The sequence below is a fragment of the Oryctolagus cuniculus genome, chromosome 10, assembly GCF_964237555.1.
Source record: "Oryctolagus cuniculus chromosome 10, mOryCun1.1, whole genome shotgun sequence".
In the NCBI taxonomy this organism is placed as follows: Eukaryota; Metazoa; Chordata; class Mammalia; order Lagomorpha; family Leporidae; genus Oryctolagus; species Oryctolagus cuniculus.
Genome location: NC_091441.1, coordinates 27,824,421 through 27,847,723, shown reverse-complemented (window position 1 = coordinate 27,847,723; position 23,303 = coordinate 27,824,421). Strand labels below are relative to the sequence as shown.

The 23,303-nt window shown below is 57.7% G+C and overlaps 2 protein-coding genes across 52 annotated transcripts; both read right to left on the bottom strand.

Annotated features, from left to right (window-relative positions):
* Positions 1 to 9: 9 nt before the first annotated feature.
* MBD1 (methyl-CpG binding domain protein 1) lies at positions 10 to 14,910 on the bottom strand. Of its 50 annotated transcripts, none has more exons than XR_011379171.1 (19): positions 14,631 to 14,888; positions 13,308 to 13,442; positions 9,392 to 9,506; positions 9,129 to 9,295; positions 8,959 to 9,041; positions 8,687 to 8,727; positions 8,180 to 8,326; positions 7,958 to 8,086; positions 7,699 to 7,773; positions 7,466 to 7,582; positions 7,315 to 7,383; positions 6,602 to 6,769; positions 6,009 to 6,308; positions 5,778 to 5,915; positions 5,269 to 5,403; positions 5,121 to 5,182; positions 3,943 to 4,014; positions 2,073 to 2,363; positions 10 to 707 (listed from the first exon to the last, which is right to left on the bottom strand). XR_011379171.1 is itself a non-coding variant. In XM_070049885.1 (19 exons), the coding sequence occupies exons 3-18, from the start codon at positions 13,415 to 13,417 to the stop codon at positions 3,975 to 3,977; spliced, it is 1,893 nt and encodes a 630-aa protein (XP_069905986.1). In that variant the 5' UTR covers positions 13,418 to 13,442; positions 13,599 to 13,668; positions 14,631 to 14,784; the 3' UTR covers positions 10 to 707; positions 3,943 to 3,974. The 50 variants fall into 50 exon arrangements, 40 of the variants coding, with proteins under 40 accessions (XP_069905986.1, XP_069905982.1, XP_069905983.1 ...); XR_011379173.1 differs by having other exon boundaries at positions 6,602 to 6,766; XM_070049885.1 differs by lacking the exon at positions 2,073 to 2,363 and adding an exon at positions 13,599 to 13,668 and having other exon boundaries at positions 6,602 to 6,766; positions 14,631 to 14,784.
* A 553-nt stretch (positions 14,911 to 15,463) lies between these two features.
* On the bottom strand, positions 15,464 to 22,743 carry CXXC1 (CXXC finger protein 1). 2 transcript variants are annotated; one of them, XM_051851227.2, is made up of 15 exons: positions 22,474 to 22,743; positions 19,592 to 19,710; positions 19,390 to 19,490; positions 18,865 to 19,100; positions 18,597 to 18,773; positions 18,175 to 18,201; positions 17,853 to 18,098; positions 17,589 to 17,696; positions 17,255 to 17,439; positions 16,841 to 17,048; positions 16,652 to 16,762; positions 16,467 to 16,516; positions 16,262 to 16,358; positions 15,939 to 16,091; positions 15,464 to 15,854 (listed from the first exon to the last, which is right to left on the bottom strand). In XM_051851227.2, the coding sequence occupies exons 1-15, from the start codon at positions 22,474 to 22,476 to the stop codon at positions 15,708 to 15,710; spliced, it is 1,968 nt and encodes a 655-aa protein (XP_051707187.1). In that variant the 5' UTR covers positions 22,477 to 22,743; the 3' UTR covers positions 15,464 to 15,707. The 2 variants fall into 2 exon arrangements, with proteins under 2 accessions (XP_051707187.1, XP_051707188.1); XM_051851228.2 differs by lacking the exon at positions 18,175 to 18,201.
* Positions 22,744 to 23,303: the final 560 nt, after the last annotated feature.

Genomic DNA, 23,303 nt, shown 5'->3' with positions numbered 1-23,303 from the left:
AGGCCAACCTTGTGTTTGCGTAGTTTTTACAAATTGCAAGATACTTTCACACATACAACCTTCGAGACTCAACAAATATCTTATAGGGTTGGCAGAACAGCAGGAGCCGTCTTCACCTCACAACTAGCGCGAGTGTGGCTCAGGGAGCCTAAGTGCCTCGTTCAACCCGCCGGCCGGCCGTCACGTGTGAGCCACCGCCCTGCACCCAGGACAGGGGCAGCGGCGCCGCCCGGTGGGCACAACACAGCCCGAGGGTCGCGGCGGGCACCGTCACAAGTCCGGGGTGGTGGGTTCCTGAGAATCAGGATCGCAGGCGCTACAAATGAGGGAACCTAAAACGGGCCCTCGCACAGGTGGAGACCACAGGTCCACTGCCAGTCAAGAGCAAGGTAGCCGACGCCTAAGAGCCAATCAGGAATGACACTTTGGGGCTCCCACGCTAAAATGGGGCCGCGCGCAGGGCGCCCGTCCTCGGCACCCCCTTCATCTTCGCAATCCACCGCTTCGGGGTTTGAAGGCGGTGAGTTTCTAGATGTGGATTCCGTTTTGTGTTGTTCAGCTCTTCCGCCACAAAATAAACTTTCTTCTCTTTCAATAATCTCTCAATACTTCCCCCGGCGTCTTCTGTCCTCTCCTATAACGCTTCTTCTTTCACTTGCAGTTCGGTAAAATACTCATTCTCATTTACTGCTAAGAGTTTGCGTAGCCTGAAAGAAGACAGACAGACATTAGAGGTGGTCGCCACTCCCTGGGCCGCGCCCCGAGGCGGGGGCCCCTCGACCTTCGAGTGCCATGGGCTCCTGACCCGGGCGGAACGCCCCCCACCCCGCACCCCGGGGAGGCCCGGCCCGGGGCCTGGTCTGGGAACAGCCGAAGCTCGAGGTGTGCAGCCCGGAGGGTCCCGTCGGAACGCGTTCTCGGAGGCGACGAGGCATGCCGACGCCTGGCGACACCCAGCAGCTCTCGGACGTCGCAGCGTCGGTCCCCGGCCCCGTCCTTCAACTCTGGCTTGGCCGTGCCCGTTTTGCGTCCCTCTGAAGATGGCCTCCCTCGGGGCACAGCACCAGGGCCGGTATTGGTGCCGGGCGGAGGCCACGCCCCGGAGCGGCAGGGCCGGGGGTAACGGGCAGCTGTCTCCCGGGCCCGGTGGGACGACCGCGGCCAGGAAGCGCGGGCGATCCCGCCCCGGCGCCCCCTGGAGGGCGCATCCGGAGACAGAGGCCGGGCCGGGCCGGGCGGGGGGCCGGGCAGGGAGAGCCCAGCCGTCAGCCACCCACCCCCAGAGCCTGCGGTAGTGATCGGCCCAAGGTCCTCGACATAACCGACACCTACTACCCCTGCTTCCCACAGCCGTCAACAGTTACCACCACCAAGACGCTCCCAAAAGAAACACTAAGAATAAAAATCAGTACATGTGACAATAAAAATCATTTAAAAATAATTTTAGAGTAAGATAGCTTAACGATATAAACTACTTCCAATTCCTGTTGTGCCCCAACAAGGTTCATACAAGTGCTGTCTTCCCATTTCCTGAACTACTTCCAGCATTAAAATCCATGATAAACTTGGAAATCCAGTCACCATTTATAATACACACTGATGCATTTAATAAAATTGCATGGACCTTTTTTTTTTTTTTTCATTTCTGTATCCCAGTATTAAGTACAGTGCCTCCCATGGGCGAGGTTGTCAATACTTGAATGAATGACGCAAAGACAGCCGAGGCCAGCAAGTTTGTTCTGGGTGGGCTTGACAGAATTTCTGTACTTGCTGGCGTCACCATGGAATCCATGGGCTTCAGCTTTGCGTTGCTGTAGTTCTATCAAGTTATCCTCAGGTGAGTAGGGAGGCCCTTGGGAGGTGATTCCCGGCAGAGTGGCTCTGTGTCACCTGGGCTAGGCTATGTTTCCCAGAACTCCCTTCCCTGTATGCTTCCGGTTAGGATGGGCCACAGAGACTCAGAACTGGAGGACAGAAGTGGAGCAGCAGCACACTCTTTACACGTGGAGTGGGTGCAGGGGCACCCCGCGCTGTCGCAGTTCGCGCACGCTGGCATGTATCTGCTGGCTCACCTCGTGGACGTGGGGCAGCGGCCAGGCCTGCAGCCAGGCCTGCAGCTGCCCCACCTTGCCTGGGCTCTTCAGCTTCTCTAGAGTTCCTGGGCCGGGTGCATATTTAACTGTGAAGAAGGGCACCGGCTTCTTCTGCAGGACACCCACATCATCGAAGCTGAAGGTGGCGAGAGACTGCTAAGGGGTCCGGGCCATCTTCGAGGGTCCCAGCTCGTGCTCGTGGGCGCCAGCGTGTCCTCGGTCTCCCACACTTTACATCCATCTTCCCTTCCCGACTGCCTGCCCTGCAGACTTCAAGCCCCAGCATTAGATGCATGACACAGCCTCACGGAGACTGCTACACCAGTTCTCAGGTAAGGCCAAAGCCCTATGATGAACCCTCTGCAAACGAAATAACACCTCATCTTTACCTTGATGCTTCTGCTCTTCTCATTGAACCCTAATATCCATGGCGATCACTCTGAACTCAGGAGCCAGAATGCCACATCAAATAAATTTTGCCTTGAACATGACCAAACAGAATACTAGGGTAGGGTGGTTGGATTCTCAAGAGGAAACAGCAGTGTCAGATTACCCAGTCTGGACTAGGGCTGATCTAACCAGGGTGGTTAGATCTAACCAGGGTGGGGCAGAGGGCTGTATCTTCTGCATTAGAATTGGGAAACTGCTCATTTACATCCAAATTAAATGACACCGCAGGGACAAGGGTAAGGCTAGAGACGGGATACAAAATTTAGGGAGGTGCTCACTTGGTCCTCATCTTGTAAAGCTGGCCAAGTAACAAAAGACAGCTCTACCATTTTTTTTTTTTTTTTTTTTTTTTTTTTTGGCATTTTATGAATGAAGACTTGGAGAGGGAGGTAGGATTGAGCCAAGACGAGCCCTTGGGCAACGTTTGAAACAGGAATTCAGTCTCTTGGTAGACACTCAGGCTGGGGCAGAAATGGATGCTGTCAGGATCGATGGGCCAGACTGGTAGCTTTAGCTGCAAAGGCTGCTCTGGCTGAGGGAGGAAGAGTCACAATAGCAGCGAAGTGGGGAGCAGCGGGTAGCAAGGGTGACCCCCGAGGGTTGGAGGAATCCCGTGAGGCTTGGACACCACGGGGACCCTGGCTGCAGGGAGTCACGCAACTCCCTAAGCCACGCCAGAGGCAGGAGTGGGAGGGACTTATGACCGCTCTTGTAGTACTGCAGTGTGTGTTTCCTAGTCTCTAAGACTCCTGCTCCTGTACGAGTTTGCATTATTGCACACAGGACGGCAGTTTACGGTTCAGTAGCTTAACAGAGGCCTTCCCAGCCTGGTTGTCACTCTAGGCTCTACCAGCATCAGCTGTTTGTGACACTGGACACATTCATTCCATTGAGTCTCAGTATTCCATCTACAAAGACGGACAAACCAATGTCTTCTTAAAGACTGTTTGAGGACTGAGTAAACTGAGTCCAAGGGCGGAATTCACCAGGCAGCCGCTCCTGGCCTTGCCCCGTTCACTCACGTTCCATTTTCATTTGCTGTCTCCCTGAGGACATGTTTAGAGACCCTGCCAGGTCTCACCCAGGAACCATGTTAAATTATTTAGGAAGGCGGCGTGTTTAGATCGTCCTGTGGTGGCTTTAATTTTAAACCCCCTTCCCCACCTCAGCTCCTCAGCTCCTGATCACTCTCAGGCTCCTGGGGAGGAGCAGGTGCACCACCTTTAACCCACCGCTTACTTCCTCTGTCAGCTGGAAGAGGCCAGACTAGGCCTGCTTCTCTGGTTAAGTGGTAGGTTTTTCCTCCTAAGGTTGAGTGACACACAAGCCCTGGCAGTCAGTCTACCATCCAGCCCCTAGGTCAGGGTTGTTGCTCAAAAAGCCGGTCTGTAAGTATCACCTTGAATCCTACAGTCTGCAGAAGCCTCCAGTCTACTGCTTTCTAGCTCCAGGTTTTTTAAGGCCCTTGGACCTAGGGAAGAGGGAGGTCTGTATGTTGAAAGAGGTTGGCTCTGTGGAAGGCGGAGCATCACAAACCATTTCCTACTATTCTGCACCCTCCATCCATTCCCCCGAAATCATCCCTTCTCTTACTCTTCTCAAAAGCACCATTACAGACAGCACAGCCCCCTGACTGCTAACATGTAATGACTGTTCACGCAGGGACACATTCCAGTTAGATTCTATGCTCCCTGAAGGTAGGGTCCTGTGTCTCTGAGGGGTAACCCTTACAGGGCTCATTTTCTTCACCGCTCTCTCGCACTGCTGGCAGGAGCTCAATCGGTACCTCTGTAATCGCCCAGGTACAGCTAAGGGGTTTCTGTCTTTCTGGAACTGGTTTGCAGGAACAAAGGAATGCAAGTGCTTAGGCCTGGGCCTGGGGGGCAGGGGCTCTGTAGATATTTCTGTAGGATGCAGCATTCCCCTGTCCTCTTCCCACCATCCAGGTCCTCACAGGCACCTACCCCTCGCCCTATTAACAGGCCTACTGGGACAGATCTGCATGGCAGCTACAACAGTTAATAACCTCAACATGCTCAGGAGAGGCTGCAGGCCCCAGCCTAAGCCCCTCCACAGAGGCTGCTCCAAGAGGTGAGGACAAACTAGCAATCACACAGTTGTGCATGGACTCAGTTCACAGAGCCAGCCCAGCACCATTTCTGTGACCCACACTCTATCATTTGGTGACAGGCAGCCAGCCATCTCTCAGAGACTAAAGGCCTTAACGACCCTACCTGATGATACTCTGAATAAGAATTTATGTCAAATCTGACCCTTGCAAGATTTTCCAGGGAGATGGAAACTAGACCCTCCTTCTCTTTCTTGTTCTTCCAAGTCTCATCACAGGGACATCAAATCCTCTCCCCATACCCCCAAAGGAGAGTCCTGTCTTGAACACTTTGGGCTGGGGCTGAGGGCAAATCTCTAGGGGCCTACAAACAACCCCCCCTTCACTGTGAGTGATCAGCACGGTGGACATGGGGCCTCTACCTCCCACTGCACCACACCAAAACTGCTGGCTGGTCTTTTAAAACTCAGGGCCCGCCCCATCCCCACCCCTCACTGTTTGGGGCACACCTTGGTAACCAGACAGCTGTGTCTCGGAAGCGGGTTCCACCCAGGCTGAAAATCTCCGTGATCTAGGGAAGAATTAACATCATGGGTCAACATGGCTACAGGGCCTAGGGCAGAATCAGGTCAGGGCAGGGCATCCCCTAGCACTGACCACGGGCGTGCCAGCCCCTCCTGCCTCCTCCTCTGGGGCCGACTTAGAGGCACAGTCATCCTTGTTTTCCTCCTCCTTGTCCTCCTCAGGGTCAGGTGGCTCTTGCTTCACAGGTGGCAGGCCTGCGTCTACTGCCTGGGAGAAGTGGGAATGGGCAGCAGTTAGAAGGGCAGAATCAGCCCAAGAGAAGTCTCCATCAGCCAACCTGTCACTGCGCTGACAAATCCCACTTCCCCAACAGCTCAGCACAGAAATGTCACCTCTCTACCTACAAACCTTTCCCATCCCATCCATCACTGCTCTCCACTTTCCTGTTAGTAGGGCAGCAAAGCAGGCAGTTAGGTTGCCTGTGGAGGGGTGGTATCTGCGAGGCAGGCAGGGTAATCCTGCGGCAAGGCTGCAAACAGCACGCACACCTGTCACTCAGCTCAAAGAACCATCATGGCTCTCCATCACTCTGCTTACAGACCACCCCGCCATGGCACGCAGGGCCCCCATCACTGCCCCACCTTGCTAGGGCAGCCAGGCTGCATTATGGGAGAAGTCACAACAGCTGTGCCCGGTGTCCACTCTTCCTGGGCATCCACCTTCTCTTGCTTCACCTGGGGTAAGGCCACAGCCCAACTCAGGCCAGAGCACTGGGCCTCCTGCAGGAGGGAGGATGGCAGCAGACTCGGTCTCAGCTCCCGGGCACGAGGGTGGGTGGAGCTGGGAAGGGCAAGATAAGGTGGGGCCCTCACCTGCAACACAGCTTCTGTGGAAGCTGCAGCAGGGCCCGGCACCTGCACAGGACTGCTTGCGCCCTCCCGTAAAAACACAAGGTCGGTGCCAGGTGGGGGCAGCACGAAGCCACCACCTGCTTCCTGCTTCATTGGGGCCTGGACATGGTCTGATCGAACTGTGTGCGTCGGCAAAGGGTGCTTCTGGGTGGGGCCCAGGCGAGGCCGTCGAGCAGCGCCAGTTCTCTTCCGTCGAGGATGAAGTGGGGGTGATCCTGCCCCGTCCTCAGACCCTGACCCAGTGCTGGGCAGCAGCCGCTTCTGTAATGAAAGATGGCATACTGTGGCAATTGGCGGCATGAGTGACCACACCCCATGCACTGCTCAGTGCGCATATCTCCTGTTGGTTCCAGCACAGGATGTGCGTACGTGAGTCCTGCACCAGAGAGCCTGCTGCTCTCCTCTTAGCAATGCCAGCGCCACGGAGGCTCACTCACCCCAGCACAGTGTCTGCCGATCTCGAATCAAAGCCACTGAGCAACCCACCCACCCAGCATGCCCACCACTCCCAGGCCCAACCCAATCTATGCCCTGACCCCTCCTGCCCCACCCACCATGGCAAACTGCAGGCACTGGCGCCAACGACACTTCTGGCGCTTCTGGTTGCTGCCTCCAAATTTGGGCTTGTCGCAGCAGAAGTCACAGAGGCCGCAGTCCACCCGCCGCAGACAGGCTTCGCAGGCCCCGCACTTCCGGTTCTGCCGGCGGTTGGCGCAGGGCTGCTGGGGAGAAACAGGCGGTACTGTCTCCAGGCCCAGGAGAGGCCCTCCTCAGCAGCACCTAGTGCACTGCTGCTCCTGGTGTCCGGGGGGGCGAGCAGCACACCAGTCTCAGTCTGTTGACTCTCCGCTCCCACCGTGTCAGCTGGCCCTTGAGGCCATCAGGACTGTGGCTGCTCCTTCAGTGTCAGAGGCCCTCACCTGCTACCTGGCTGTTTTTGATCCCTACCTCAAGCAGGAGTTTGTGATTCTAAGATCTCCCATCACCATGCTGATCCTGTCTGTGCCTCCTACATAAAAACCCCAGCCAATGGACTAGCCACTCCTCTACAGACTGACCACCGTCGTCTGCTGGTCCTGCAGTAGTCACCACAGTGCTGCCTCTCCGAACATCAGGCACTGTCACTGCACCTGCTGGTCCACACTCACCCATTCCCCATGACCTGCTCACCCAACCCTGGTACTGTGCCTGTGCTTTGCTGCCCCCATCAGACCAAGAAAGAGTCCTGAGGAGTCTAGACTTATCCAGGTAGGGTGGGGCCACTCACTAGCTCGTCCTCCTCTACACAGTAATAGATGAACTCGGCAGGTGGCGAGGGGACCAGGACTCTGGGGTGCTGCAGAGGCAAACGGGGTTGGGTCAGGGCAGGTACCGGATAAGGGTAGGGTTGTGCCTTCCCCCGCCCACTGGGGCCTCACCAGCTCTGTGGGTTCTGGAGGCTGCGACGGGAGAAGGGGAGGCAGTGGCTGGGCTCGGGAGTGCTTCCGGGGAGCTGCCTTCGAGTCACGGCCTCCCCTGCGGCGGCCACGTTTACCCTAGGAGAAAGTCAAAAGCTGGTTGGGCCTTGATGACACCAGGCAGACACCAGGCTGCCTGGGAGTGCAGAAGGCATGCATAGGATAGGCAGGCAGAGATCGGAGCGAGAACTCACAGGAGGGGGGGCTACAGTCAGGGGAGGGCGTCGCTGACATCGCTGATGGTGACGACGGAGGCGGTGAGCAAGGTGCTGGCAGACAGAGGCAAGTAGGTGGGACCAGGACGTGAGCGTGGGGTGGAATAGAAAAGAAGACATGAGGTGGGCAAGGCTAGGCTGAGAAAAAGCAGAGCGGCAGTGGCAACTGTAACAGCAGAAAGAGTTCTAACCCAGCCCTGGCCCCCACCCCGGCGCGGGCCCCTCTAGCCCGACTCACCCGTAGGCAGCGCCGCTGGATACACCGCCACTGGCGCCTGAGACCAGGACGGGGAGGACGCAGGCAGACTCGGCAGCAGCCACAGTCTTCTTGGGTTTGACAGCCCCGGCACACTCCGCACCCTTGGCTCTGTGGGGGTCCAGAGGCGTGCCGCATGGGGTCAGGGCCATGAGGGGCAGGGGCTGGGGTGAGCCTTGGGCCCACCCCACCTGCCCGACTCACCCTCTTCACAATCCGGAGGCAGCGTCTCCGCTCACACTTGCAGTACAGCCCCGAGGCCACGTCCTGGGGCAGCTGCAGGAGGCAGGTGGAGCAGGCCCCGCAGTCTTCAGTTACCTGGCAGGCTGCACACTCCCCGCAGCCCACACGCTGCCAGGAACGGGTGGGGCAAGGTCACAGGCCCAGGCAGGGTGGCTCCAGGAGCACTGCCCGTCCTGCGTCTGCTGACCCAACATCGGCTTCCATCACCACGTCTGCTAGTCCGTTAGCCTCGTCACCGTATGTGACCAGTACTGAGCCGCCAACAGAGGCCAGTGACCATGTCCACTGGTCTCCCATCTACTTCAGCCCCATCTACAGACACCCCGGTAACGGCCACTCCTGTATCTGCTGACCATGGCTAGCTCCCTATGGCACCCTGGGGCCCATCGCCAGTCTGTCAGAACTGCAGCAGCCCCAGCACAGCCTGCCCCCACTGCAGAGTTGTGAGGAGGAAGCAGGTGCACTTACCTTAAACATCCTCTGCTCCCGGTTGAAGGCGATTCTCTGTGCTGAGAGAAGGGGAGGTGTGGAAATGCAGCCACGGACCCTGACCTCACCTGCCGCCTCGCCCCTTCTTCCCCCATTCAACCTCCACCCAGGCTTGATACATCCAACGCTCAACCCATAGCCATGCCAGCAGCCTTGGTCTTAACATCGACCAGCCAACCTCCGGCCCAGCCTGATCCCAGGCCGGCTCTAGCGCTCACCGCCCACCGCCCCATCCCATAGAAGCCACGCACCTCGGCAGTCCTTGCATAACGTCTTGAGCCGCTGCCTTCGGGAGCCATCCCCTGAGAAACGAATTCCACAATTCTCACAGCACCTGTGATGGGAAAAATGGGTGTGGGGCCCTGAGAGTACCCCCAGTCACAACCCTCATCCGTTTGGCTCACCTCAGGCCAACACTCACCCAGGGGCAGGGAACGCAGCAGGGGGTGCATCAGTGGCCGCTCTGGGCTCCTCCCTGGGGACCTCTTTCCTGACCTCACCCTTCTGTGGCCTAACTTCACGTTTCCGAGCCTTGGCTGGTTTTGACGCCTTCTTTCGCTTCTTGCTGGGTGTGGGCAAAGAAGTGGCCTGGAGACGAGTGTAAGGGCAGGAGGAACGTGTGTAAGTGCGTAGGTGTTAGATGGCACAGACACCTCGGCCCAGGCATCCCCTCTCATACAGTACCTTGGGGGCTGGATAGCACAAGACACCTTGTTTGAAGTCAAAGAGGGTGAGGTCGCACGCAGGGCCCAGGTATCTGGTCAGCTCAACTTTACTTCGGATCCTATCTCCTGTAGGGCTAGAGAGAGGCCAGGAGGAGCCAATGTAATTCCACCCATATCACTCATGAGACCTGTTCAGGCCCTACCCCAACCAACCCTCAGTGGCAAGATCATACACTATGACTATAAATATCAGCATGTATATAAACATTAATAAGTAATACAGTCATGAGACACCGGACAACAGGCAACAGACTGTGCAAACAGCGGTGGCCCCATGAAGATGACGACGCTGAAAAATTCCTATTTCCTGGTGATGTCACAGCACACTGCATGACATCACAGCATACGGTACTACTCATGTTTGTGGTAGATTCTGGTGTAAACAAATCTACTGCACTGTCATTAAAAGTACAAGAACAGGGGCCGGCGCTATGGCAAAGCAGATAAAGCCGCCTGCATGGCAGGTATCCCACATGGGTGCCAATTCAAGTCCCGGCTGCTCCACTTCTGATCCAGCTCTCTGCTGCGGCTTGAGAAAGCAGTGGAAGATGGCTCAAGTCCTTGGGCCCCTGGACCCATGTGAGAAGACCTGGAGGAAGCTCCTGGCTCCTGGCTTCGGATTGGCCCAGCTCCAGCCATCGCGGCCAATTGGGGAGTGAACCCGTGGGTGGAAGACCTCTCTTTCTCTGTAACTCTGCCTTTCAAATAAATAAATAAATCTTAAAAAAAAATAAGAACAACAATTATGTGTAGTATGTAATACTTGATAAAAATAACTGTTACTATTTTAAATATTTACCTTTTTTTGTCAAATTGTTTTAAATATGCTGCTTTTACTTATTATAAATAAAACTTCTACTATGAAACAGTATGCCATATTCTGCCAGCAGCAGCCTCAGGTATCTCATGTTTACTGCATCTCTATTTTTTTTAAAGATTTATTTATTTACTTGAAAGTCAGAGTTTACAAGAGAGAAAGAGAGAGAGATCTTCCATACACCAGTTTGCACCCCAAATGGACAGGGCTGGGCCAGACTAAAGCAGGGGCCAGGAGTTTCTTCTGGGTCTCCTACACGGGTGCAGGGGCCCGAACACTGGGGTCATCTTTCACTGCTTTCCCAGGCACACTGGCAGGGAACCGGACTGGAAGTGGAGCAGCCAGGAATTGAACTGGTGCACATGTGGGCCGCTGGCATTGCAGGCGGCGACTTTACCTGCTGCAACGTAATGCCAGCCCCTACTGCTGGCTGCACCATTTTCTCTTGATTTCAATTTTCTGTTGTTTTGTTCATCAGGGCCCTAGACACAATTAGGCTATACCACATACACAGTCAAGCACTGCATAAAGATGTTTCGAGCCACAACAGACTGAATATATGCTGGGGGTCCCCTAAGACTGCCCACCAAGGGATGTGACAGCTGCCTGAGTTTATGTGATTACATGCCACATTTGCACAATAATGAAATCACCTGCTAATGTGTTTTTCAAAAATATCCCTGTTAACCAACACATAGCTATAACATAGCCTAAGTGTGTAGTTGGCCACATCATATACATTTGTTTAAGTACACTCTATGGTTGCACACAAAGTGTCCAAGTTGTTAAGCAATGCATGACTGTACGAACATAAACAAGACATGAACCTCTGAAGAGACTTCACAAAGCTTGCGGATAAAGAGAATTAGGAGATAGGTTTATTTTGATGCAGAACATTTTGAAATTCATGCACACAGGAGTCTTCAAAAATTACACGGAAAATGTGTATCACAAGACAACTACACATATTTCAAGTGTTTGCACCAAAATAAATTCGACCTTTTAATTCCATTTTCCACAAGTTTTTTGAAGTACCCTCATATTTATACCACCTGATGCTAGTGACATTGAAAATACTTATAAGTAAAAACACAATTACGTTAAATAACATGTAAATACATAAGCATCAAGTACCAAACACATAACCTAGCAAAGAAAACTTATGACAAAAATGTTTTAAGAAATGTAAATCAGTAGAATTACAAACAAAATCATGTGTAAGTACTGAACGTTGGAAGACGATACCCCGTGAGTGTCCGCACTTCTGCACACCCTGCAAGAGCGGCACGAATGGTCCTTTGTCATCAGCTATCATTTCAAGAATGTTTATAAAGCAAACAACCTTGGGAGATAAGAGATAGGGTCCTTTCCAGAGCAAAGGAAAAGCAACTTAGTGACCCAACATTATAAAGGCTTTCATTCCCTACGCTCAGCGCTCTTTCCGACAATGCCACCCACTCCACGTGCAGCTGCTATTTAGCCCTCCTCACAGGTCCCTGTGGGAACTGGGGTTCAGGAAACTGACACAGGAGTGATGATATTCCGTATCCTGCTATTACTGTAATAAACTTTCATCTCTGTCCCAGGAGTCGCTTGCCTCCTACAAGCCTCCACAAAACTGTAACTAGTTCACTTGTGTTCTTGTCCTCATTAAGGTAAAATCTCGGATCCTTTACAGTTCTTCACAACTGCACTTAACAGTACTGAACGCTTTATACAAGCATATAAATATATAGATAAGCAGTACCTAAATATAGATGAAGAGCAATTGTCTTTATTCTTCTATTATACTTCTCTAAGGACATAACAGCTCAGATACAAAAAGAAATCCAGATGAGCACAGGAAATTCAATCACTGTGTCACTGACACATCCTAAAATGTGTAAATGTTGTTTACCTCCTATATTTACGCACTGACGGTCAATTCTCATTACTACGGTAGCTATGTTCTAGAAAGTACATATGAAACCACTGCTTCTAGGGAAACACAAGGTTTCATGGTCGCATTTTCATCAATTAGTCAAAACAGAACCTTATTTCATGTGCTGCTATTTAAATATACCTTACTGAACAGCTATCTGTCACAAATGATTAGCTGCACAGTCTTTGAATGATTCATTTACAAGGGCTTTGAAGAACATTTGTTATACAGGTTTGCAAACGATCTCATAAAGTAAGCTGGCCTCACTGGCACTGAAAACCCACTCTTCCGTGTAACTCTCTTCCTATAATAACACTTTGCAAGTATTTCAAAAATCCTTCCTCAGACTTCCGATCTGCAGAACTTGCATCGCATGCAAGCTTAACATTTTTCACGTCGTATCAGCTTTTGAAACGTGCAAGCCAGCCAGCGCTAGCAGAGATGGGTTTAATATTTTCCTAAAACAAGGTAACATGACTTCGGCTCTCCTCATAATACTGGCCACTATGCTTTATCGGTCATCGTTTCGTGGATCCGCGAATTTAGCTGCTTTCCCGTCTTTTCCATAACCTCATCAAGTGCTACAGATTGTTCTGTTGCTGTACTCTCTGGAGCAGCTTCACCCACCCGTTAGCAAGTTTCCTCTTCTTCCTCTGGAGGTACCACATTTTGGACTCCTAACACTGAACTCCACAGCCAAAGGCGCTGCAACTCCTGCCGGCAAGCTGCTTATTTAACCCACTGTTATCTCTCTAAGGCACATCACAGTCTTCTTACACTCAGAACACACTTCTCAGACTTCGGCACACTTGGGGGCCATTTTAAATCACCAGCCCAGAAATGCAAAAAACGTGGTAGGAAGTCGACTGGGCAAGGACGCTTGTCTGCAGTCCAAAAGGTGAAACACAAAGGCCTTGTTCAGCCTCAGCTAGGAACGCATGCATCAAGCGACCAATTTTTCACTGCTCTGTACGGCCACAGATAGCCACGAAAGCACCTTGAGTGTTGACTTCAGTTACAAATAAATTTTATTAAGCAGGTGAATTTGCAAATGTGGAATCTGCCAGTGTCTAACCACACCCCAGCCTGAAGCAGGCCCAGCCCCACGCCTGACTGTGCACAGCACTCTGCCAGTACCTCTGGTAATAGATGTCTGAGCGCCCGCAGGTGGCCCCTGACTTGCGAAAGACTTCACGGCGCTTCCAGCCAGGGCCCAGGGCTGGGCAGTCCCGCCAGTCCTCAGCCATGGAGGCCTTGGAGAGCAGCAGCAGCCTGCGAAGTTGGAGAAGGGAGGACACGAGAGAGACTGAGGTCTGGGCCGCACCAAGCACTGGATGCACAGCGAGACCGTCTTTGGAAGCGCGCCTCCATCCCCACCTTCCTCTCCCCTGCCCTGGCTCAGAGTGCCTCTGGCCTCCCCCTCCTCACCAGCCTGCCGCCGATGCTCCCTGTTCTCAGTGTGCTTTTCCTCTGTAGACAGAGTCCGTCATTTCTCCCCCTGCCAACGCAAGAACCTGTCTTCCCCCTGTGGTAACGGTCCTCGGCACAGGACACCCTGTCTCTCGCCTAAGGGCCCTATCCCCCTTTGTCACCTAGGACGCTCCCACTGTCCGCTCGCAGTCCAAGAACGCATTCCTCCCACCCTCTGACACCCCGCTCCTCTGGTCCTCAGTCCCCTAGCCCGGATCTCCTCATCACCCTATCTTCTTCACCCAGGAGTTCCCGAAGTCTCTCCTCCAGTGTGTTAGCTGCCCCAGCCTTCTCTGACGCCCTCCTACCCGGCGACCGCACTATGATGACTTCGACTTCCCCTGCCCCCGCGCCGGGAGAGCCCCCCACTCCTCCAGATCCTCCGACCGCCTCCTCATTCTTCCCATTCATCAGCCCAAGAGCTCCCCGGCCCCTTCCTTTCCCTCTTTCTCCGCGTTCTGGCCCACAGTTCCTCCCTGCTGCCCACGCCTGCCCCTCCACCTTCCATCCTGCATGCCCCTCAGCAGACCGAGACCCCGACTTCTGCCCTAGCATCCCGAACGCCTCCCCGCCCCAGCGCCCCGCCTTGCTGTCCCCCCGCCATGCCACCCCACCTGCCAGTGCTCTCACCCGCTCTTTCTCCTCGTCCTCCCAAGCCCCCGTCCTAGCCTCCCTCCCGCCCTGCGTTCTGCACCCCCATTTCTCTCTCCTTAACCCGCGGCCCCGCCATCTCCCCTTGGCATTCTGCCGCCCCCACGCCTCTCGGTCCCCGTCCTAGGATTCTGACACTTCACCTGTCAGCGCTCCGAGCCCCATTCCTTCCCGACCTCTGCCGAAATGCCCCGTTCCTCCCTTTCCATATTCGACGCCGCCATTCCGCCCCTCGTCGGGCCCAGGGCCCTTCATTGCTCCCCGTCAGCGTTCTGAGCGTCAATTCCCCCCCATTCTCCGCCCGAGCGCTCTCCACTCCCACCCCCACGGCTGTCTCACCAGCTTGGCACCGGGCCGGGAGCTTCCGCCGCTCTAGGCCCGCGGGCCCATGGCGCGGAACCAGCCTGCGCTCCCGCCTAGTCCTACTCTTCCTCCTCTGCAGCCGCCTCCTCCGGAGCAGTAGCTGTCGCCTCCGCGGCCGTTCGTTGTTCCCGGAACCGGAAATCCGCTGCCTGCCTCTCGGGCCCCGCCTCCGACAGGACACCTGCGCGCTATAGCCCCGATGGCCACTGCCCTCCGAGCCAGGCTCCCGCGCCTGCGTGCTGACGTCCACAGCAGCGCGCGCCCCTGGCACGGAGCGGGCGGTGCCTGCGTGCTGACGTCCCACGGCCGCTCGCCTCCCCGTCGGGCACCCGCGCGCCTGCGCGACTCGCTCCCCCGGGCGGCTGGTCCGGCCCGCGGGGGGCCATCTAGTTTGCGCCTGCGCTCGCCGGGGCCAGTCCGAGCCTGAGGGGGCGTGGACAGCGAGGTTGGTCTGGGTTCTCCATTTCCTCCGCTGTCCACGGGGAGTCACCGGCAAGGGAGGGAAGCTGGGGTCGAGCCTTCGCGCTGGCTGCCCCAGGGCGCGCAGACCCCCAACTCCAGGGGAGGGGTCGGTGCCGCATGGCAGGTAGCCGGGGCGTGGGGGGCGTGGCAGCCCCGCCCCAGGCGAGCCCTGCGCCGACCGCTGACCGCGGAGAGCCGGCGGGGGCTCCTGATCACTTTCCAGGAGCGGGTCGGCCGCTGCACGCACAGCTGGTCTGGACACGCAGCCACACTGTGCCGCCAGTGGGCGCCCCCGCCAGGGACTGCGTGGGGAGCCTGCACAGTGCGCACACATCAAGCAAGTCCTCTTCTTGCTTCAAAATTTTATTAACAAAACCGCGGGAGGCAAGGGTGAGCAAACTTCACAGTCCCACCCAGCACAAGAGCGGAGACAGACCGACGGACGCAGTCTGAGACCCCCTGGTAGGGGCAGATGGGCACTCAGGTGCTGGCTGGGCACAGGGAGAAACTTGGGGGCAGCTGAAGAAACAGACGAAGGAGGAACGAACAAACGGAGGAGCAGGCCGCCCGGGCGGGCCTGGGCCGGTGCGCTCAGCGGTCGGCGCTGGAGCGCAGGTCGGTGGTGAGCGGGTCGTGCTGGATTGTCTGGTGCAGCATCAAGGCCAGCAGCCCTGCGCGGTTTGTCATGGCTGTGCGCACGTTGCGCTCCTGCTCAAACAGCTCGTCCAACTTGTACCACTGCCGAAGGACACAGGGAGCCGTGAGAAGTCACAGGAGCCTGCGGGCCTGCGGGCCCCTGGCCACAGCCAGCACCCAACCTACCACGCGCACGCGCTCCAGGTCCACTTCGGCTCGCCGCAGCTTCTCCCAGCAGTAATGACGATTGCACTGGCGCTTGGGCAGGCGGCAGAAGTCACCTGTGAGCTCAAAGACATCCCGCACAAGAGGACACCCGCACACCTCGTCGGCTGGCACCTGCAGGGACACGCAGGGAGGGGATGCAGAGGTGGTGAGGAGCCCAGGAGCGGGGCGCACTCCTGGGGGAGGAATCGAGTGGCCAGGTAGGAAATGGAAAAGGACAGGAGCTGAGGGAGGAAGCAAAGAACAGGGAAGGGGAGGCAGGTGGGGGCTGAGGAAATGCTTACTTTGGGGTCCCGCGAGTGCTCAGGACACAGCACCTGGAGCCGCTTACAGTATGTTTTGCTCTGAGGGTTGTATACATCACAGAAGAGTCGTGTGGCCCTGGGGGTTGGAATCAACACGGTAACGGCCAGAAAGGAGGACCGAGGCCCCCTTATCCTTTACCGCGCCCATGGCCTGCCCCAGCTCCACAGAGCACCCTGCACTCACCCTTCAATGCGGGTGGGGTACATGGACCCGAAGGACGTCTGGCTCTCATACTGGAGGGATGAGCACAAAGGAGGGAACTGGATGTGCGCTGCACGCCCACCCAGGACACCACCCAGACAACACGGCCGTCCCTCGAGGCTCACTGGGCTCCCACACCATCCGCCCCCTCAGGCTGACACCCCGACCTTGGCATAGCAGCGCTCCATGTGGCGCAAGGCAACGCGTGGGTTGATGGGATGCCCGCAGGAAACGCAGAAGATCTGCAGGTCTGTGTCGTCGCTGTCATTCTCATTGCTCTGCGTGGGGCAGGAGGAACTGTGAGGCCAGGTGGGGACCAGGTGCCGGGCCCCGCGCTCCTGGGCGCGTGCGCTCACCTCTTCATCCTCGCGCACAGCCTGCTGCTTGGCACGCAGAATGATGGCCTCGAGCTCATGGAAGCGGCGCTCCATTTCCTGGAGGCGGGTGCGGGCGCTCTGCTGCTCCCGGCGGATGCGCTCCAGCAGCTTCTTGCCATGCTCCTCCGCGATGCAGGGGCTCTGCTGCCACTGCTGGATGCGCTGCGGGAGGATCTCGTAGATGCGGCTGCAGAGAGGCAGTGAGTGGGCTGCAGGCAGGGACCTGCCAGCCACGAGACGAGGGACGACCACTGGATGGGTGACTAAATGGGGCAGGCGGGTAGGTGGGCACTGGGCTAACTGAATGGTGGGTAGGTGACTGGCAGACAGAGGACTCGGGTCACGCCCTAGCCTGTACCCCTGCCTCTGCTGAACCTCCCAGGAAGGACTTACTTGGCTGCCAGCTTCATGCCGCAGTCATCCGAGCAATACTTGGAGCCGGGCTGGGCAGCGCGCACACAGCCAGGCCCCAGGCACTGTGGCAGTGATGCAGGGTCCTTGGCGTCAGCCCTCTCTGGGTGTTTCCATTTGTCCTTGTGCTTCTGCTTCTGCCGGTGCCGCTTGTATCTCTCTTCCTTCTGTGGGCGGGACAGGTGAGGCCAGGGGGGAGTCACAGGCAGCCCCTGGCCTCAGTCTCCATCTGTCCCACCCTCTCTGGCTCTCGCCCCAGTCAGCCCTTGGCCGCCCCACCCTCCGCGTTCCCACACCACCTTAACCTCTCCGTCACCTTCTTCTCAGACTTCTTTTCCCGGCGCTTCACATGCTTCACCTTCACGGCTCTCTTCCGCAACGCGGGGTCCAGAAACGGGGACTCTTCCGTGTCACTCATCCAAGGCTGCAAGCAGGGCATGCGGTGACCAGCCGGCCCACTCATGACAGCCCCCCACCTGCTCACCACCCACGCCAGCCTTCCATCTCTGCCTCCTCTCAGCACGGACACTTTGCTTCCGTAACTTCCACCCTCCCACCCCTGAACGCCCTGCCCGCTCACCAGGCCATGGTCATCAAAGGCTCCCGCACAGAAGTCCTGGTAGAGGTCAGGGTCCAGTGGCAAGTCCTCGTCGGACAGTGGCTCGGGCGTGGCTGTAGCCTCGGGCGGCTCCTTGACTGCTGCTGATGCCACTGCCCCCTCATCTTCCCGGATCCGCCCCAGCTTCTGTGATGGCTGTGGCTGCTGCTGGGTAGGCAGTGGCCGGCGGGGCCTTGGCAGGGACTCTGAGGGCGTCACCGGCGAGAGCTGCGGGGCAGAATCTCAGGACTGGCCCTGACCGCCCTGCCCGCATGCCCCGCCCTGCCCTGGGGGCTGGACTCACCGAGGAAGGGAAGTACTTGTACGATTCCTGTGCCGGCAGGAGGAAGGCCCAGGTCAGCCCCAGGTGGATGGAGGGTGGCCCTACCCTAGCCCCACCCACCTAGTCTTGACTTGCCTCCCCAGGCACACCTGCCCCCTTGCCCCTCACCAGGTCATGCTCATCCCTGCCTGATCTTCCCTGATGAGCCTGAGTCTGGAACACGTGGCCCTGTTCCCTGCCCCCCCAGGACTGGGAGTTCTGCCAGCTAGTATACCTGGCCATGCCCCAGTCATCTGGACATGCCAGGCCTGCCTCCCACCTATCTGGGTAAATCAGCGGTCCTTCACCCACTCCCCTCCCACACAGTGCCTAGCCTCAGCACCCCTTTCTGGACCCATTAGCCCATCCCCCACCTGACCCTGCCCAGCTCTGCCCATGCTCACCCGGGCCCGCAGCTGGCACTGGCGTAGCCGACACTTCTGCCGGATCTTGTTGGGGCCCCCAAACTTCTTCATGTCCCGGCAGAAGTCACAGTGGCCACAGTCTTCAGTGCGCCGGCAGGCCTCACACTCACCACACATGCGGGCTGACCGTTTGATCTGCTGCTGCTGCTGGTGATGCTAGGGTAAGGCACCCAGAACAAAAATCAGGAACCTAGGCAGGGCCCAAGATGGCAACACTTTGCCCATCCCAACCACTACAACTACTCACCTGGCTGGGTATGACCATCAAGGGCTGTGGAGAGGATTTGTGGGGCGAAGCAGAGCCCCGAGCAAGCATGGCCCCAACCCCTGTTCCTGACCCTGCCCGGCGCTGCAGGTCCGGATCCGGGATAGGCCTCTTGCGCCCGCCACCCTCATCCCGGGGCTCACTGCCGTCCCGCTCACTGCCGTCCCGCTCCCGAGACTTCTTATGCCGATAGCGAATCTCCAACTTCGGGTCTTTCTCTGTGGGCCAAAGCAGGGGGCCAGAGTGGGTTGGCACTGGGGGACCTGTATGGTCCCAGAACCTCTGTTTTCAGTCTTCTCTCCCTTACTGTCCCACCCATCTGCTCCACAGCAAAACTGCCCCTTCCACTGGGATCCTCTCTTACCAGTTCAGTAGAGCCCCACTCCAGCTCACCACAGACCACAATCACTCTGCCCACAGACACAAGACCTGTCCTCCCATTCTGGCACCCCGCACCCTTGAAGCACCACCTGCGCTCCCTCTGCCTCTCCATCCCACTCCACTCACCTCGGCAGTCCCGACAGTACCACTCCCGGATGGCCTTGGCCATCTTCTCAGTGATCCGAATGCAGTCCCCATGGAACCACTCATTGCAGTTGTCACAGCCGCTGCAGAGGATGGGTGGTGGTAGAGAGGTGAGGGGCATGCCTCATCAACCTGCCCCTGCCTTGCCAGGTGGCAGCCGGCCCGCCTCCCTCTCCACGCTCACATCATGAAGCAGTTGATGTCCGGCTTGCGGCAGATGCAGTAGATGGGTGCATTCTCCCCATTCTCCGACTTGCTGTCCTCCCCAGCATCTGGAGGCTCTGGGTCTGAACCATCTCCCTCCTGTGGGATACCCCCATTACGACTTCCCACCATGGCCCCCACTGTCACCCCAATACCACATTACTCTGCTTCATACCACGTTCCATTCACCCCAAACCACATTATTCTCAACCACTCTGCTCCAGATCTCTCAGCATCACTTAACAGACCTCCTGTTATCCCACCCGTACTTCTGTAACAGGTCATGGTAAATGCCCCCTCACTCAACCCCGATACCCATGACAGCTGATGACAAAAGCTCCCTTGGTCACCATGGATACCCCACTGCCCCATCTGCACCCACATAATGGTTCATGGCAAGCACCCTATCACTCGTCCCCGCGGACACCTCACTTACAATCCACTCTCATACCAGCTCATGGCAGACGCCCTATCACCATGCCATGGACAGACGCTCTACTGGCCCAACCACACTCCTCCAACAGCTCATGGTAAACACCTGTTGCTCACTCAAGAACACCCCATTACCCTATCCACGCTCCCAAAACTACTCACGGCAGACACCCCATCACTCACTCGCCAGGGACACCGCTGCTCCACCCACACTCCATAATGGCTCATGGCAGATACCCCACTGCCCCACCTACAATCCCATAGGCTCATGCAGATGCCCCATCTCCCCACTTCCATAACTATTCACGGGAGACCCCCTCACTGCTCCAACCACCATCCCAGAACTGCTCATGTCTGATGCCCCATTGCTCACCATCAGGAGCATCCCACTGCCCTGTTGACACTCCCAGGCTGGTTCACCACCACGGGCCCCTCACTGCCTGGTTCACACCCCCGTGTCTGTCACTCACCACCACGGGCCCCTCACTGCCTGGTTCACACACCCGTGCCCATCACTCAACATCATGGGTACCTCACTGCCCGGTTCACACCCCTGTGCCCACTCACTGCCATGGGAACCTCACTACCCCATTCACACCCCCACACCCCTCACTCACCACCACGGGCACCCCACTGACTGGTTCACACCCCTGTGCCCATCACTCACCGCATGGGCACCCCACTGCCCCATTCACACCCCCCTGCCCACTCACTGCCATAGGCACCTCAATGCCCCATTCACACCCCTGTGCCAAATCATCACCATGGGCACCTCACTGCCCCATTCACACCCCCGTGCCCCTCACTCACCACCATGGGCAACCCCTACCCACTCACCACCATGAGCCCCTCACTGCCTGGTTCACATCCTCAGGCCCATCACTCACTGAACAGGCCCCTCCCTGCTCGGTTCACACCCCCGTGTCCGTCACTACACGTGCCCCTCACTGCCCAGTTCACATCCTCATGCCCATCACTCACCACACGGGGCCCTCACTGCCTGGTTCACACCCTCATGCACGTCACTCACTTCACGGGCCCCTCACTGCCTGGTTCACACCCCCGGGGCCCATCACTCATCACACGGGGCCCTCACTGCCTGGTTCACACCCTCGTGCCCGTCACTCACCCCACGGGCACCCCACTGCCCGGTTCACACCCTCGTGCCCGTCACTCACCACACGGGGCCCTCACTGCCCGGTTCACACCCCCGTGCCCGTCACTCACCACACGGGCCCCCCACTGCCTGGTTCACACTCCCAAGCCCGTCACTCACCACACAGACACCCCATTGCCTGGCACTCACCGCACGGGCCCCCCACTGCCCAGTTCACACCCTCGTGCCCGTCACTCACCCCACGGGCCCCCCACTGCCCGGTTCACACCCTCGTGCCCGTCACTCACCACACGGGGCCCTCACTGCCCGGTTCACACCCCCGTGCCCCTCACTCACACACGGGGCCCTCACTGCCCGGTTCACACCCCCGTGCCCGTCACTCACCACACGGGGCCCTCACTGCCCGGTTCACACCCCCGTGCCCGTCACTCACCACACGGGGCCCTCACTGCCCGGTTCACACCCCCGTGCCCGTCACTCACCACACGGGGCCCTCACTGCCCGGTTCACACCCCCGTGCCCGTCACTCACCACACGGGGCCCTCACTGCCCGGTTCACACCCCCGTGCCCGTCACTCACCACACGGGGCCCTCACTGCCCGGTTCACACCCCCGTGCCCGTCACTCACCACACGGGGCCCTCACTGCCCGGTTCACACCCCCGTGCCCGTCACTCACCACACGGGGCCCTCACTGCCCGGTTCACACCCTCGTGCCCGTCACTCACCACACGGGGCCCTCACTGCCCGGTTCACACCCCCGTGCCCGTCACTCACCACACGGGGCCCTCACTGCCCGGTTCACACCCTCGTGCCCGTCACTCACCACACGGGGCCCTCACTGCCCGGTTCACACCCCCGTGCCCGTCACTCACCACACGGGCCCCCCACTGCCCGGTTCACACGCCGGCCCCTCTCGGCTCCCCGCAAGGCGCCGTCATCGCCCGCAGACGCGAGCCGGGGCCGGGTCTCCAGGAACCCCTGACACTTCGTCAGCGCTCCCGAGGAACCCCTCACCCATCTCCCCTCTGCTCCGCGCACCCCCAAGCGCACAGTTTCCTCAGAACTGCTCTGAGTCCCACTGAACTTCCACCCGGAGCCCCCGGAACAGCTCCTCACAGAACTCCGGGGCGCTGGCCACGAGCCCCGCAGGGTTCCGCCCGCTGACCCCTGTGGAAGCGCTCCACAGACCCCCGCCGTGCTGCCACAGACGCGCTCCGGCTCACCACAGACCCCTACGCCCTGGCGACGGACCCCGCCGCTACCAACCCCAGCGACCCCCACGCCCAACCCCTCCCCAGACCCCGGACTCACCATGTCTCCGCTCCCGGCGCAAGCCCTCGCGACCCCCGCCAGCGACCCCGAACCCACACAGACTACTCCGCGGCGTCCGAGGCCGTTGAAAGGCTCCCACAACTACTTCCGCTTCTGGCCGCGCCTCCCGGGCATCGTACTCCTGCTGCGCATGCCCCGTGAGTCGGCTTCGCGGGTGGGCAAGTAGTGCGCCCCTTAGAGCCCCGAGAATCCCTCAGGTGCCGCCATCTTGACTGTCGAGTACGTAAGGTGCCAGTGTCCATTCGCCAGTAGGAAACATGGCAGCGCCCATATTGCGGCTTTGCCAAGGGCGCCGCCACCTTGTCGGTCGAGTTCGTACACTGGACGCTAGTGCGCGCTTCGAGCTGAATCTAATTCCGTAAGGGGGCCGCGTCCGTACGTTCCCAGGCAACAAATGGCGACGAGCTGATCGCCGCCGCCATAAGGGCGCCGCCATGTTGGCGGTTGGTTCCGTACACCGCTCGCTCCTGTACACTGCCTGTCCAGCAGAGAGGTTCACAGGCACAGCTGAGGCTCCTGAAACGCGGCCGGGGGGAACTATGATTCATTTTCCCAATCAATCACTTTCTCCTTCCGCGTGCACCACGGCGGCGGTGCAGCTAAGCTGTGTGCCTTGCAAAGAAAACTTTGCATAGGAGGTTTGTCTCCGAATTCACCTGCCACCACTCTTGGGAACTGGGAACTTGTACGCTTCCTCCTTGCCTTTTCTCAGAGAAGCTAGACCTGGGCACAGTTCCACTTTTATTTATTTTATTATTTTTACAAGAAAGCTTAAGCTGATTACAACTTACGTCGTTTTGTTTGTTTTT

Excerpts from the sequence above, each read along its gene's own strand:
- MBD1 (XM_008261293.4), bottom strand. The coding sequence starts at position 13,417 with ATGGCTGAGGACTGGCGGGACTGCCCAGCCCTGGGCCCTGGCTGGAAG. Across the intron at positions 9,507-13,307 it reads TCAGACATCTATTACCAGAG|CCCTACAGGAGATAGGATCC; the intron begins GTACTGGCAGAG and ends GCCTCTCTCTAG. Across the intron at positions 8,728-8,958 it reads GTTATGCAAGGACTGCCGAG|CACAGAGAATCGCCTTCAAC; the intron begins GTGCGTGGCTTC and ends CCCTTCTCTCAG.
- CXXC1 (XM_051851227.2), bottom strand. Across the intron at positions 19,101-19,389 it reads GTACTGTCGGGACTGCCGAG|AGAAAGACCCGAAGTTGGAG; the intron begins GTGAGTGGAGTG and ends TTTGGCCCACAG. Across the intron at positions 17,049-17,254 it reads GGCATGAAGCTGGCAGCCAA|CCGCATCTACGAGATCCTCC; the intron begins GTAAGTCCTTCC and ends GCCTCTCTGCAG.